General features: G+C 41.1%; 1 protein-coding gene and 1 pseudogene across 1 annotated transcript in view; one reads left to right on the top strand and one right to left on the bottom strand.

Moving 5' to 3' along the window:
• Positions 1 to 792: 792 nt before the first annotated feature.
• LOC110570681 lies at positions 793 to 2,017 on the bottom strand (annotated as a pseudogene).
• Positions 2,018 to 7,639: 5,622 nt separating this feature from the next.
• NKTR (natural killer cell triggering receptor) overlaps positions 7,640 to 15,585 on the top strand; it is a 52,368-nt gene continuing 44,422 nt past the window's right edge. The window contains exons 1-2 of the mRNA XM_021678934.2: positions 7,640 to 7,743; positions 7,929 to 8,009. Coding sequence (XP_021534609.2) covers positions 7,952 to 8,009 — 58 coding nt within the window. The 5' untranslated portion in view covers positions 7,640 to 7,743; positions 7,929 to 7,951. The remainder of the gene's footprint in view (positions 7,744 to 7,928; positions 8,010 to 15,585) is intronic.

Here is a 15,585-nt window from a genome sequence, read left to right as displayed (position 1 = left end):
CTAAAAGGTCAAAAGGTGGGTGCAGTATCCACAATTAAGGTGATTTTTTTTTTAATTATTTAAGACCTTTATTAATGGGTGCTTGCCATTTGTTGACTTTCTTGAAAAATTCAAGTTGTAAACTTTTATTACAAATTAAAAAATGAGGTTCTTAAAAATCTTGACCAGATATGAAACAATTTAAAAGACTTTAAAGCTGTATTGAGAAAAATCAGGCTTTAAAAAAAAAAAAAAAGTTGGGGCACCTGGGTGGCTCAGTCGTTAAGCATCTGCCTTCAGCTCAGGTCACAATCCCAGGGTCCTGGGATCGAGCCCCGCATCGGGCTGCCTGCTCGGCGGGAAGCCTGCTTCTCCCTCTCCCACTCTCCCTGCTTGTGTTCCCTCTCTCGCTGTGTCTCTCTCTGTCAAATAAATAAAATTAAAAAAAAAAAAAGGGGGGGCACCTGGGTGGCTCAGTCGTTAAGCGTCTGCCTTCGGCTGGGGTCATGATCCCAGGGTCCTGGGATCGAGCCCCACATCGGGCTCCCTGCTCAGCGGGGAGCCTGCTTCTCCCTCTCCCACTCCCCCTGCTTGTGCTCTCTCTCTCTGTCAAATAAATAAAATCTTTTAAAAAAAAAGTTTGGCATTACCAAAAAGAGACGTCTTTAGGTAAAAATAATAAAAACCCCATGCTGCAGATAGTTCTTTTTATCTGGTCAATGGGCAAAAAGCAAGCACTTAAGGTCTTTAGCTCCAATCTTTTGTTCATTTCTTATTGCTGGAATTTCATCTTCATTTCTTCGTGTTGGATGGCTAAACTAGATGATGGTAGAGATGGTAAGCAGGCATTTGCTCAGCCTCAGGAGTGGACGAATTCTCAGCTGATGGATCTGCTGCTTTTGTCTCTTTGCCATCTTGTGGTTTAGGGTTTTCTGGGCGTCTGCGTGGGTAACTGAAATTGCAGTGGTACCAACCTTGAGGTGGCTGCTGACCTTGGGTCTCATCTCCTTGATTTTCCTTATCTTCCTCATTGCCATCCTCTCTAGGCTATCTTTGTTGAGGAGGATCCCTGCGGAATTGTGGTCTATAACCCCGATACCTATTCTGTCTCACTGGTCTACCTTGTTCTCCTGCACCCTGGTTGTCAGCACCTTCCATCACTTCTCCCTGCACAGGAGGGTTGGAATATTGTGGTCGATGCCCATAGGGTCTCTGCATGTAGTAAGGTGGGAAGCGCCGCCCGCGGTAGGGCCAGTGCTGTTGGGCCTGGCCTTCGGGAGCCTTTTCCGATCCCTCATTCTTTTCCCCACTCTCACTGTTCTGGTAATTCTGCTGGGAATTGCGTGGAGGACCTCTGCCACGTGGATAGCATCTATAATGGTTCCAGTCTGCTGCATATTTACTGCCTTGCACTGGAACTCCACCAGGGCCTGTCACATTTGCTGGCTCGGCACCCTTTTCTCCTTCAACATCATCGAACTCCACAGTCTCTCCATCTTCCTGGGGCAGGTACTTCCTGGGGTTACTTTCTTTTTTTTTTTTTTAGTATTTTATTTATTTATTTATTTATTTATTTATTTATTTATTTATTTATTTGACAGAGGGAGAGAGAGAGAGAGAACAAGTAGGCAGAGAGGCAGGCAGAGGGAGAAGGAGAAGCAGGCTCCCCGCTGAGCAGAGAGCCTGACGTGGGACTCGATCCCAGGACCCTGGGACCATGATCTGAGCCAAAGGCAGATGCTCAACCAACCAAGCCACCCAGGCGCCCTGGGGTTATTCTTTATGGCAGTCTGGTGTACAAATACATCTTCCTGGGTGGTATTCCTGTTAGTGAAACCTTATCTGTTTCTTACATTGAACCATTTTACTGTTCCTGAAATCTTCACTGCGATGACCTTCTTGTTCCCGACGGCGGGTGCCCGGATGTGAGGCCACCCAGGCCGCCGCTCCCTGCGTTGCCGTTGGGGCCAGGCTCGGTGTAGGCAGTGCTGAGGGCCGGGGCGGTGGGCAGCCGCTGGGTCTCGGCCTCGCTGATCATGGTTGCAGTGATGGTGACTGCGGCCGGCCCCACCGCTGCGGCTCCGCTGGGGTGTGACGGCAACTAGGCCGGCAGCCTCGGGACTCCTCAGGGCTCTGGGGTCCGCTCTCAGCTCTCGATCGAACTCGACTTCTTAGACTTCTTACTAGGCAGCCTAGTAAGATGGCAGCACGGAGATGGCGGGGGCCATCTCCGTGCTGCCATACCCCATTCTTCTCCTGTGTCCCCACCCCAAGCTGATCAGTCACGGTATCTGCCCACTACTGTGGCCATCAAGACTGATGGGCATATGAACCTCATCGTCAATGAGCTCTCTCGCTGGGATTTTTCTCGCTGGTGCTGGCAGGAAAAGTGCTCTCCCCTCAGACTTCCAGGGTATAAGGATGGATGCTTGGAGCTGCTATGGCCATTTCCCCTGACGCTCATGCAGAAAGCCCATCTGTTCTTGACTAATAGCATGAGAATGTTATTCTATCAAAATATATATTTTTCTGTAAAATGAAATAGTCTACTCCTTGTTTCCCCACAAAAAAAGGAAATCTAGGATTTAAAAAAATGTGTTTTCAGATTTTCAATATAGATTTTGTTACCAAATTCTGGTAATATTTGTTGCTGTGTTGTAGGTCCTAAGATTACCTGCAGGTTTGATGATTGGCTAGGAGGACTCCCAGGACTCAGCATTTAATTGTACTCACAGCTATGATTTACAATAGCAAAAGAACACAAAGCAAATCAGCAAAGGGAAAAGGCATAGAGGGTAAAGCCCAGAGGAAACCAGGTTCAAGCTTCACCCTCCCAATGGAGTCACACAGAATGAGCTTAATTCCTCCAGGGATGAATCATAGCATGTGAGAAATGTCTACCAGGGAAGTTCATTAGAGACTCAGTGCCCAAAGTTTTTACTGGGGGATGGTCACATATGTACGCATCCTCTGCCTGGTACATACCAAGTTTCCAGATTCCCAGAAGGAAAGCAGGTGTTCAGCATAAACCATATTGTTTGCTCAAATAGTTTAGGCAGAGTGAAGCACTCTAATCATTTAACTGAAGTTTTCTTTAAGTGTAGGAAATTGATTATCATACAGGTTCCCAGATTCCACCCACAGGCCAACCTTTTAAGCAGGTCTTTCTAAAGATAGCAGTCTTGGACCTATTCTTTTCTGCAATTTCCCATTTAAGATATAGGATATCCTTTTATTTAAAAAATGGTGTAAGCAAATAAGGTAGAACTGCGTGCGTAGTTATCTTCTCATTGGATTCCTTTTCTCTCCTTTTGTTTACCTTTTTTGTCTTCTCCCTAAGTTATATAAATGTAAAAGTTAATTTGGTACAGATCCCTGCTTGAGGTTAAACTGTGTATTACAGAAGATATATTGAAGGAGCTGAGAGGCAATACATAGATAACCAATACACCATATATTGGGATAATCATATGCCTTTTCTTTAATCTGTTAATATGGTGAACTATAGAAACAGATTCTCTGATGTCGAACCATCTTTGTATTCCTGAATTAAAGCCAACTAGGTCATGAACATTTTGGAATTTAAATGCTGCTAAACTCCATTTCCTAATATTTTATTTGGATTTTTAAATCCACGTTTATAATGAGATTGGTCTCTAACTTTCTTGCCCTATCTATCTTTGTTTGGTGTTGGTATCACAAGGTAAATTAGGTAGCTGTCTTTTTCCATTTTCTAAAATACTTTGATTGAGAAAAGATTATTGATCCTCAAGGGTCTGGTAAAATATGCCTATGAAACAATGTGGAACTTGTGTTTTTGGAAAGACTATGTTTGTTCTTACTGGTTTTATTAAGAGTAATTGCAAAGAAATATAAAAATACCAAACACAGCTCAAAAATCCCCATATACCTCTCAGCTAGATACAACAATTACCAAGATTTTGCCACATTTGTTTCACTTCACTAAAAAACTAAGAACATTTTCTTGCATAACCAAAATTTCATTATCTTTATCTTCATTAGATATCTAACAAAATTAAGTATATTTCCTTGATTTCACCTAATATTTAGACCATTATCAAATTTCCCATCTGGTTATGGCAAAATGTCCTTCACCATTGTTTGGAAGGAGATTAGGGATTACTAATTCAATTTCTTCAATGGTTGCTAGTTTATTCAGGCCTTCTATTTCTTTGAGTCAATTTTGGTAATTTCTATTTTCTAAAAAATTATGTTTCATCTAAATTTCTCCACTAGCATTCCTGATTAGTTTTGCTAGAGCCCTATCCATTGAAGTGCCAACTGCTGGTATAATCCCACTCTAAATCATTACCTGAAAATTCCTACTACTAAGCGTTCTCCAAATTAAGCCTGAGTTTGTAAACTGCTTGGATAATTTTCTACTACTCTTGATGATGAGGGAGGAGGTATCAATCCTTTTGGTGGATGTTAGCTCTAGGCCTGCCTTGTCCCAGTAGTTTCTTCCCCTTGATCACAGACCAAATAGCATACCTTATCCTCAAATCATCTGAAATATAATTTCAACTCACAGGACAGAATAAAAGAATTTTGAGCAAGGAGGGAACTTAGAAGGTATTTCATCCTGCTTATTTTGCAGACAAAGAAACTGAATTCCAGGATCAAAGTGGTTTGCCCCACATCATATAATCAGTGGCAGGAAAGAAACTTTAGGGGATTGTCAAGATAAGAACGAATTTCGGGAGATTTAAAGTATTTTAAATACTCCCCAAATTAAGCATTTCATCCCAGAGCCCTAAAGCCAACTTACACTGAAGCCAGCTGCTCAAAGCACAGTAATTACAAATTACTTCCCTGGGCAATGCTCCCCTTCTTTTCCTTTCACAAGTCTGTGTATGAAAGTTAGCTTTACCAACCCATTTCATCTCTGGATAGGCATGTACATTTTGTCTTTTCCAAACCTATAAATGGTCAGCTGTAACAGTGTAAGCAAAATCAGACCCAGGACCACTAGCTTCTCAATTCAGCCTAGGTTACAAATGTGAAACCCAGGAGATTGTTGCTCTGATAGAGATACCGTACTTTTAGAGAGGTAGAACGGGCAACCTCCAACAGGGATAGCACTTCCATGACGGTGCAGAAGGTCTCTGCACTTCACAAGGTGGCACAGGTGCAAAAACAGATTAGAAACTACCTAAGTGACCTTGATTTTTAAATTTACTATAAAGCTACAGTAATCAAAACAGTGTGCTACTTCACGCTCATTAGGATGGCAATTATTAAAAAACAGAACAAAACAAAATAACAAGTGTTGGTAAGGATGTTGAGAAACTGAAACCCTGTGCAATGCTGATGGAAATGTAAAATAGTGCAGTCACTATGGAAAACAGAACGGCAGTTCCCCATAAAAACAGAATTAGCTTGGGGCACCTGGGTGCCTCAGTAAGTGCCTGCCTTTGGCTCAGGTCATGATCTCAGGGTCCTGGGATCAAGCCCCAAGGCAGGCTCCCTGCTCAGCAGGGGACTCTGCTTCTCCAACTCCCTCTCCCTCTGCCCCTGCTCCTGTGCTCTCTCATTCTCAAATAAATAAAATCTTAAAAAAAAAAAACAAAACCAGAAATTTAAAACAGAATTAGCTTATGACCTAGCAATTCCATTTCTGGGTATATGCCCAAAGGAATTGAAAGCAGGATCTCAAAGAGATATTTGTACACTCATCTTCACAGCAGCATTATTCACAATAGCCAAATGATGGAAGCAACCCAAGTGTCCAACTGCTGATGAATGGATAAAGAAATTATGGTATATTCATACAGTGGAGTATTATTTAGCCTTAAAAAAAGAAGGAAATCCTGCAATATGTGAGAACATCGGTGAAACTTGAGAACATTATGCTAAGTGAAACAAGTCAGTCACTGAAGGACACATATTGCATGATTCCATTTAATATGTGGTAACTAAAATAGTCGAACTTATAGAAGCAAAGAATAAAAGAGTGTTTGCCAGGGGGGTGGGAAGAGGGTGAAAGTAGTTGCTATCAATGGTTATAAAATTTCACCTATGTAAGATTTATAAATCCTAGAAATCTGCTGTACAACATTGTGCCTATTGATAACAGTACCATATTGTACACTTGAAAATCTGTTAAAGGGGGGGCTGGGTGGCTCAGTGGGTTGAGTGTCCAACTCTTGATTTTGGCTAAGGTCAAGATCTTGGGGTTGTGGGATCCAGCCCCCAGCCCCATGCAGGCTCCCCGCTCAGCGAGGAGTCTGCTTGCCCCTCTCTATCTGCTCCTCCCCCCACTCACTTGCTCGCTCTCAAATAGATAAATAAAACCTTAAATCTGTTAAGAGGATAGATGTCACATTAAGTGTTCTTACCACAATAAATTTAAAAAAAAAAGTAGAGTGGTTGCCTGAGGCTGGGTAGAAAGAATGCAGAGTTATTGTTTAATGGATACAGAGTTTCAGTTTTCCAAGATGAAAAATGTTCAGTGGCTAGATGTTGATGATTGCACAACAATGTGAAATTTACTTACTGCCTCTGAACTGTCACTTAAAAAGTTAAATAATTTTGATAAAATATTTAAAAAGTGTGTATTTTAGTTTTAAGAAATTAACTTAAAAACAAAAAACAAAACAGTGTAGCCGTAGCATAGAACAGTTAAAAAATATAGAGTTCAGAAACAGAACCACACAAAGCCAAGGTAATTCAACGGACAAAAGGGAAGTTTTTTTAAACAAATGGTGGTGAAACTACTCTGTTTCCATAGGGGAAAAAACCAAAAACCAAAACGAACCGCAACCTCTACCTGACACCACAATGAAAAATTCCAATAAATCTTAGACTTACACGTAAAAGTTCTAGAGGAAAATACAGGAGAAAATCTTCAGGAGTTTGGGGTAAGCAGAGATTTCTTAGCACAGAAAAAGCACAAACCATTCGAGAAAACTGATCAAGTAACTTCACTAAAATTAAAAACTGCTTTGCACAAACCACCATCAAAACAATGAAACGACCCAGCTCAGGAGAAAATACTCAGAATTATATATTAGAAAAGATTTGTATTTAGAACATACACATATCACCTGTTTAACAAAACATTTGTACTCGGAACTCCCGCATTCAATAGTAAGACGAACACGAATAAAACACGGGCAAAGGTCTTGAACTGACTCTTCACAAAAGATGAATGGCCATGAACAAAGACTATCCCTGCGACGCTGACGCCAAAGAGGGAACGGAGGCCCACCTAAGGCCTTTGAAGTGAAACAGTCTAGCAGGAGGAGAGTGTCATAACTACGCCTTGAGAAAAGGAAAACAGGCCAAAAGATCGTCCGTTCACCAAACCTCGACTTCGTTTCTTACAGCTTGCTCGCAGGTGTAGATAACACGGAAGCATCGCGATGCCGGAAAACGCGCGGGCACTCACGGATCTTAAGGGAGACGAGAGGAAACTGAGAGCGCAGGCGTGATCAGGACTCCCAGATTGGGCGGACTGACTCTAACGAGGGGTGGGGGCGGAATGGGCGGGGCAAAAAGGACTAGATCAGGTATAGGAGCGTCGGACACGCCCACGTGCGCGCTCACCCTTCGGTTAAACACCCCCTTCGAGCCTGTGCTCTCGCGGTATTTGTCCCGACTCTCGCGGGGTTTAGCGTGGCGCGGGGAGGCCGGCCCGGGGGAGGGGGTGGTGGTCAGTTAGTGGCGTTGGGCTCCGGCCGCCGCCGTGGCAGCGCTTTCTCCTCCGCTCACGGAGAGCTGCTCAGGTTGCAGGCCAACCAGGTAAAGAGCTCGCCCGCATGTGTGTGCGCGCTACTTGGGAGTCGGGAGGCCCGGGGCTGGAGGGAACCCCGGCTTGGCCTCCCGTGGTGTCGCGACAGGCTGGCGCGAGGCGACCGTGGCGCGGGCTCCGCCCCAGCCCCCGCCCTAGCTCCCGCCCTGACCGCTTTTCTCCCCCTTTCTCCTAGCTCTTGCCGCCGCCTCGGTCGCGATGGGGGCGCAGGACCGGCCGCAGTGCCACTTCGACATCGAGATCAACCGGGAGCCGGGTGAGCGGGAGACTGGGCTCCTGGGGGGGCCTGGACAATCCTTGGGGAAGGGGAGGGGTCTACCCTCATCAACCCTCCCCCAAGCCTTTTTGGGAGCGGGTAGGCTCAGTCAGCACTACCTTTGCTCCTGAGAGAAAATCGTTGAGAGAGGAGAGTGAACGGGATCCACCACTCCCATCCCACTCAGAGTCCGGGCCTCGCCCTCCGAAGCCCCTTGCGGGGACACTCACGCCTTGCACCCCCGGACTGAGTGTTCGTACCATCCCTGGCGCCAAGGAAAGAGGTGCAGTCTGTCTCGGACTTTTTCTCTCTTAGTGTTTCTAAGGGGGCAAACACTCCAGTTCCTTTTTCTGGTATTTTTCTCTTGTGTGAGGTTTGGATTCGTATATTCTGTATTTCCTAATTCTTGTATATCAGTAGGTTAACTCCCACTTCTATTTTTCCGTAAGTATCTTTAGCCAGAATTTCTTGGTTCATGGGAAAATGACTTATTGAAAGTCTTGTGTGATAAAAGAAAATATTCTGTACCAACAGAGACTTGCAGCACGCATGCATTTAGCGTTAATGCTTCGTCTTTAGGGAATCCAGCCATTCGTTAGTATATATTACTGAAAATACTTTCTTCTAAAGGGTAGTTGTTTCATTCTAAGTAGCAGAGCCGGCCGGGTACCGAACTGTTTCCTTAGCCCTTTTTTTTTTTTTGTATCGGTGTCAGAAGTTTTAGTTGGAAACATATATGCAGTCTTTGTGCAGCATCTTGTTCAGCACATTCTTATTGAGAGCCTGCTACTGTTCAAGACTATGGGGATATAGCAATGAATAAAACAAAGGACTCTCTTCCTTGTAGTTTGTATTCTATTTGGGGAAGGCAGACCATAAACAAGGAAAAAAAAAATACAGTGGCTTGTAGTAGGGGTACTGTTCTAATATGTGGATCAGAAAAGGCTGTTTTGAGATGACAGTTAACGCAGACATCTGAAGGAGATGAGGAGGTAAGCCATCGTGGATATATTTGAGGAGCAGTCCTGGCTAAGGAAGTTAGTACAAAGGCGCTGAGGAGGGAGTGTACTTTGGTGTTTGAAGAACTGCCAGAAGCCCAGGGTGGAGTAGAGGAGGGATGAGAGTAGCAGGAAATGCTATAGACCATAGTAAGGACTTTTGACACTGTGAGATAAGATATTTAAGGGTTTTGAGCAAAGGAATGTTGTGATCTTAGAAATATTGTTGCATTCTCTGTTTCTAATATTTTGAGCCTTGATGGATCTTAATCCTTACTCTATAGTGAGTCCATGCTTCAGATAACAGGGCTTATGTTTTTTTTAAGAATTAAAAACGCAAATTGAACATAATAAAAAATAAAGCTATTTCCCACTGTCAAAAAAAAATAGCAGACTCATGAAAAGTAAAACAAAGGTTCTATAGCCATGTAAAGTACTCCTTTCCTAGTACATGTTCATATCCTAGATTTGCAAATAACCTTTGTTATGAAAAATCTCCAGAATATGTTTGTTAGATGTTGAACGAACTTCAGTCCCCAGCATTCAAGGTAATTCATTATAATGACATTCCGATAGAAGTGACTAGCACTTTTAAAACACTGAATCATACAAGGAATGCATATACTGTTCTGGGTTAAACCAGTTGATAATTGGCAATTTCATATGGTTCAATCTCATACATAATATTTCTAGAACTTTTCAGTATATTATCTAAATAGTAGGTACTTGATTTTTACACAACTTTTAAGGATCACTTCAGCTATTTGAAGTGAGGTACCCCACTTTGTAGGATTTAACCATTAGTAAGTATGTCATTGAGTACTTAGCCAAGTGATAATCTTGACTTCTTGTATTGGTAATAGTTAATGTAAATACAAAGTAGTATCAAAGATCCTTTGGGAGTGGCCATAATGACCACTTTAATGAGAGATCAAGAAGCACTGATAAAAATTGAGTTGAATACAACACCGTATGTATTCATTTCTATTACTATCAATGGAAATTTGTATGTTTTATAGTAAGTTAGGCTTTTGAATTACAAAATGAGTGTAAGTGTATATTAGAAGAGGAAGAGTCTCTATATAGAGAGCTTTTCTCTGTGAATCGAATAAAATGGTTCCTATTTGAAATAATTCCAGGACTGTACCTTAGGAATTGCTTTTCAGAAGGTTTTTAACTAAGATTTTCATTTCTTTAATAGTTGCAGAACTGTTCATGTTATTTCTTGAGTGAGTTTATCTGTGGGATTTGTAGTGATAGCTCCTCTTTCATTCCTGATGTTGATAATCTGTGCCCTTTGTCTTTTTTCCTTGGTCTGTTTGGTTAGAGGTTTATCACTATCATATTTATTATCATTTCAAAAAACTGAATTTTTGTTTTGTTGATTTTTTCCCCTATTTTCTTCCAGTTTTAATGACGTATCTTTTCTGATGTTTGCTTTGACTTACTTTGCTCATTTTCTAGTTTCTTTAAGTGGAAATTTGGATTGTTGACTTGAGACCCTTCTTTTCCAATATAAGGATTTAATGCTATCAATTTCCTTCTGTATGCAGGACCCCACCAATTTTGACATACTGCTTATTTTCTTTCAGTTCAAAATATTTTCTATTTTCCCTTGAGGCTTAGTCTTTGGCTCATGAATTATGGAGAAGTGTTTTAATTTCTAAGTACTTGGATATTTTTCAGTTGTTTTTCTGTTAATGTTTTCTGCTTTAAATTCCATTTATGGTCAGAGAACATACTTTGTATGATCTCAGTTCTTCTAAATTTATTAAGTTTTGATATGTTCTGTTTTAGTGAATTTCCCATGTGCACTTTAAAAGAATGTATATTCTGCTGTTTTTGTGTGGAGTGTTCTATAAATGTCAATTTGAGTCATTTGGCTAATAGTGTTGTTCAGTTCTTCTATATCCTGGCTGATTTTTTGTCTCCTTGTTCTCTTGTTTACCAATAGAGGAGTATTGAAGTCTCTACCGATAATTGTGGATTTATTTCTTCTTTCAGTTCTATTAGTTTTTGCTTCATTTACTTTGAGGCTCTTTTGTTAGGTGGATGCATACACATTTAAGATTGTTATGTCTTCCTAATGAATTGACCCTTCTATCATTATGTGATGACCCTTGTTATTTCTGGTAATTTTCCTTGCTTCGAAGCCTACTTTGTCTGATATGAATACTGCTACTCCGTTTCTTTTGTTAGTGTTTATGTGGTAGGTCATTTTCTATCCTTTTATTTTTAACTTATATTTAAAGTGGGTTTCTTGGGGCGCCTGGCTGGCTCAGTCGGTGTAGCATGAGGCTCTTGATCTTGGGGTTGTGAGTTCAAGCCCCACGTTGGGTGTAGAGATTACTTGAAAATAAAATCTGGGGCGCCTGGGTGGCTCAGTTGGTTGAGTGACCAACTCTTGATTTCAGCTCAGGTCATGATCTCAGGGTTGTGAGATCAAGCTCCATGTGGGGCTCTGCATTGGCGTGGAGCCTGCTTGGGATTCTCTCTCTCCCTCTCCTTCTGCCCCGTCCCTTCCCCCCCCCCAAAAAAAACCTTAAATAAATAAAGTGGGTTTCTTATAGACGGTAAATAGATGGATCTTATTTTTTTACCCATTCTCATAATCTGTCTTTTACTCAGTATACTTAGGCTATTTACACTTAATGCAATTATTGTTTGTTTGGATTTGTCTAATATTTGTTTTTGATTTCTCTGTTTTCTTGCATTTTGGATTATTTGAATATTTTTTAGTATTTTAAATTTTTCTATTGATTTTTTTGATGATCTCTCTATAGTTTTTTTTAGTGGTTACTCTAGATTACAGCATATATACTTGGCTTTTCACGGTGTACTTAGAATTAATATTTTACCACTTCAGGTGAAATGTTGAAACCATCCCACCATATAATATACCTTTACAACCTTATGTTGTATTGGTCATATATATTACATCTGCAAACATTGAAAGCCTTTGCTTTCAAACATGACACATACTAGCTTAAGAGGAGAAGAAAATACTCTCATTATTTACTCATATGTTTACATTTCTGTTGCTGTTTATTCATTCCTGAAGTCTCAGGTTCCCTCTGGTATCATTTCCCTTCCACCTGAAGAATTTGCTTAAAGCATTTCTTTTAGAGCAGATCTGGAAACAAATTCTCTTCATTGGGTTTTTGGTTTTTTTACCTGAGAATTTTACTTTGACTTTCTTCTTCTTCTATTTTTTTTTTTTTTAAGTAGGCTCCACGCCCAGCATGGAGCCCAATGAAGATCTTCAACTCACCATCCTGAGACCAAGACCTGAGCTGAGATCAAGAGTCAGATGCTTAACTGAGCCACCCAGGCACTTTGCGTTTATTCTTGAAAGATATTTTTACTAGTTACAGAATTCTGGGTTGACAGTTACTTTCTTTTAGCACTTGAAAAATGTTCCACTGCCTTCTGGTCGATATGGTTTCTGGTAAATCTGTAGTCAAATTGTTGTTGCCCCATATGTAATGTGTTGTTCTCATCTGACTGCTTTTGAGATTTTTACTTTGTTTTTAGATTTCAGCAGTTTTACTGTGATGTGTCTGGGTGTGAATTTCTTTGGTTATTCTCTTTGGGGTTTACTGATCTTCTTGAATCTTTGTTTTTTGCCAAATTTAAGACATTTTCAGCTACTGTTTCTCCAAATATGTTTTCTGTCCAGCACTCTTTTTCCTCTCTTTCCAGGACTTTGATGACACAAATATCAGATCTTTTAATGTTACCTCACAAGTCTAAGGCTTTGTTCAATTTTTTTTCAGTCTTTTTCCTCTCTGTTTTTCAGATTGGATAATTTCTATTAATTGGTCTTCAAGTTCACTAACTTTTTCCTCTGTCATCTTCATTGTCTTGTTGAGCCCACCTAGTGAATTTTTAATTTTGACCATTGTATTTTTTGTTTTAAAATTTCCTTGTGGGGGTGCCTGGGTGGCTCATCATTAATCGTCTGCCTTTGGCTCAGGTCATGATACCAGGATCCTGGGATCGAGCCCCGCATCGGGCTCCCTGCTCAGCGGGAAGCCTGCTTCTCCCTCTCCACTCCCCCTGCTTGTGTTCCTTCTCTTGCTGTCACTCTCCCTGTCAAATAAATAAAATCTTTAAAAAAATAATAAAATTTCTTTGTGGGGGGCGCCTGGGTGGCTCAGTCAGTTAAGCATCTGCCTTCGGCTCAGGTCATGATCCCAGGGTCCTGGGATTGAGCCCCACATCGGGGCCCCACATCTCTCTCCCTCTGCCTGCTGTTCCCCCTGCTTGCGCACACACTCTCTGTCTCTGTCAAATAAATAAAATATTTAAAAAAAATTTTCCTTGTGGTTTTGCTTGAGATTTTGTTTTTCCATTCATTTAAAGAGTATTTGTACTTAATGTAGTATGGTTGTAATAGCTGCTTTAAAGTCTTTGTCTAGGGGCACCTGGGTGGTTCAGTCAGTTAAGCGTCTGCCTTAAACCCAGGTCATGATCCCGGAGTCCTGGGATCGAGTCCTCCATTGGGCTCCCTGCTCAGTGGGGTGTCTGCTTCCCCCTCTGCCCCTCACCCCGCTCTTGTTCTCTCTCTCATGTTCTCTCTCAAATAAATAAATAAAATCTTTAAAGTCTTTGTCTAACACATTTCCAGCATCTGTATTATCATAGAGTTGCTGTTTTTGTCTTTTCCTGTAAGGAATGTGAGATTCTTGTGGTTCTTTAAAAGTCGATAAATGTTGAATTGTATCCTGGACATTTTGTGTATTATGTTACATGACCCTGGGTCTAGTTTAAAATCCTGTGGAGAATGTTCACTGTTGATGATGGTGACAATGATATTGTAGCAGGCAGACAGCCTGGTTAGGTTCAGCTGGCAACCACCTTCTGCTGTTAAGAGTCAGATCCACACATGCATAATGCATGGATAAGCCCTGGAGTTCATACTCCATGGGATTGTTTTTTTGAGGGAGCTCCCTCTTCTTTGAGATTTCCCCAATATATTCTGGCCCTTAGGAACTCCCTTTTTTGGTCATCTGGCCAGAAAGCCAGGGTTTTAGTGTCCTTACTCTGCCATGTCCTTCTTACAACTGTGTTGGTCTCTGAGGCTAAGTGGCAAGAGAATTGAGAGTAAAAGAGCAGCAGGGATTCTTCCTATGCTCTTGGGAGCACAGTTCCTCTAGTCAGAAAGATTCTTTGCCTGCCTTGAAGTTTTATGTGCTTGCCTGGTCACCACTGTCTTGCCACCATACCTGTGGAATTGCCTAGGAGCTAGAATGGGAGAGAATGGAAAGAACAGAAAGAAAATGAGATTTCCCTTGTTCACTGTCATCTGTAGGGATCCCTAGAAATACAAGGCTTTCCTCAGAGCTCTTTCTATACCCACAGTGCAATTCTGGGTTTCAGATTGCTTTTGATTCTGAGCCACAAGATAAGGTAGGAAAACAAAATTCATTACGAATTCGGTGGGCTTTTTTTGTGTTACTTCCCCAGTCTGCCTGCTTCCATTTATTTTTCAGTCCTTAGGTAATTGTTCCATGCTTTCTGTCCAAGGTTTCTTAGTTGCGTTCAGTGAAAAAGATAGGGTGGAGTATATTTATTCCATTTTGATTGAACCTAGAATTCCTTATAAATTTCTAAAGATTTTAGCTGGCAGAAATTAGCCAGTCATTTTTCATTGTCTTTACAAATAAGTTCGTGTTTTCTGAAGGCATTAGCTTTTTGTATGAAATGTGATACCCAGTTTGGAAGTACATGTATATATGAAATCCTCACTGACAGCTTCATTTTTCTAAGACTCACCCTTCTCTGGTTAAATGTTCTCTAGTGTTGTTAGAACCTCCCAGGGTGGGCATGAAGTAGTAATCTTGTTTTTCCCTCTTTTGGTGCCTCAGAAGCTCCCTTTTTCCTTGCCTTATCATTCAGATCCTTGTACTAAGAAATTGGAGCCCAAGGAACCAGGTTTTAGATATCTACCAGTAAACTGATTTAAGCCAGGTTAGTCAAGAATGGCCATTAGGGGATTTTTAAGTACATATCGGGGAGTCACCAATAAGTAAGGTGAGGCCATAGATTGCCTTTATCACAACCTTGCTACCAGGGTACACCAAAAGTCACATTTTGCCATACATAGACATTAGCAAGCAAGTATGCTCACACATAAAAACCAGTTCTGTAAGCTTGATGAAGTCCCAGTTCTTTTTTTTTTTTAGTGCTCCAAGCACTTTTTATGTGAAAGAGTCCTGCTCTTGAAGATTGTCATGCAAATGTTTGTCAGGCACCAGAATACTCTAAACATCTGGCTAGACTTGGGACTTTTTTGGTGGACCCAGCCTCAGGTTCTACTCTGATGGGTGACCCTCCAGATTCATTTGTCCGGTTAATAACAAGGGTATGGAGTATCTCCAAATATTTTTATTCTATCTGTATATCACTAATTCTGAACATCACTAATTTACCAGTAAAAACCCATTTCTAACATTTATGTTGCTAATTATAAAGCCCCTGGGTGATGAGAGATAAAAGATAGAAGTATTTTTAAATTTTTTTTTTTTTTTAAGATTTTATTTATTTGCGAGAGAGACAATGAGAGACAGAGAGCA

The sequence above is a fragment of the Neomonachus schauinslandi genome, chromosome 1 (genome assembly GCF_002201575.2).
Source record: "Neomonachus schauinslandi chromosome 1, ASM220157v2, whole genome shotgun sequence".
Taxonomy (NCBI): domain Eukaryota; kingdom Metazoa; phylum Chordata; class Mammalia; order Carnivora; family Phocidae; genus Neomonachus; species Neomonachus schauinslandi.
The sequence above is the reverse complement of the archived record's forward strand: the minus strand, read 5'-3'. Positions and strand labels throughout refer to the sequence as shown.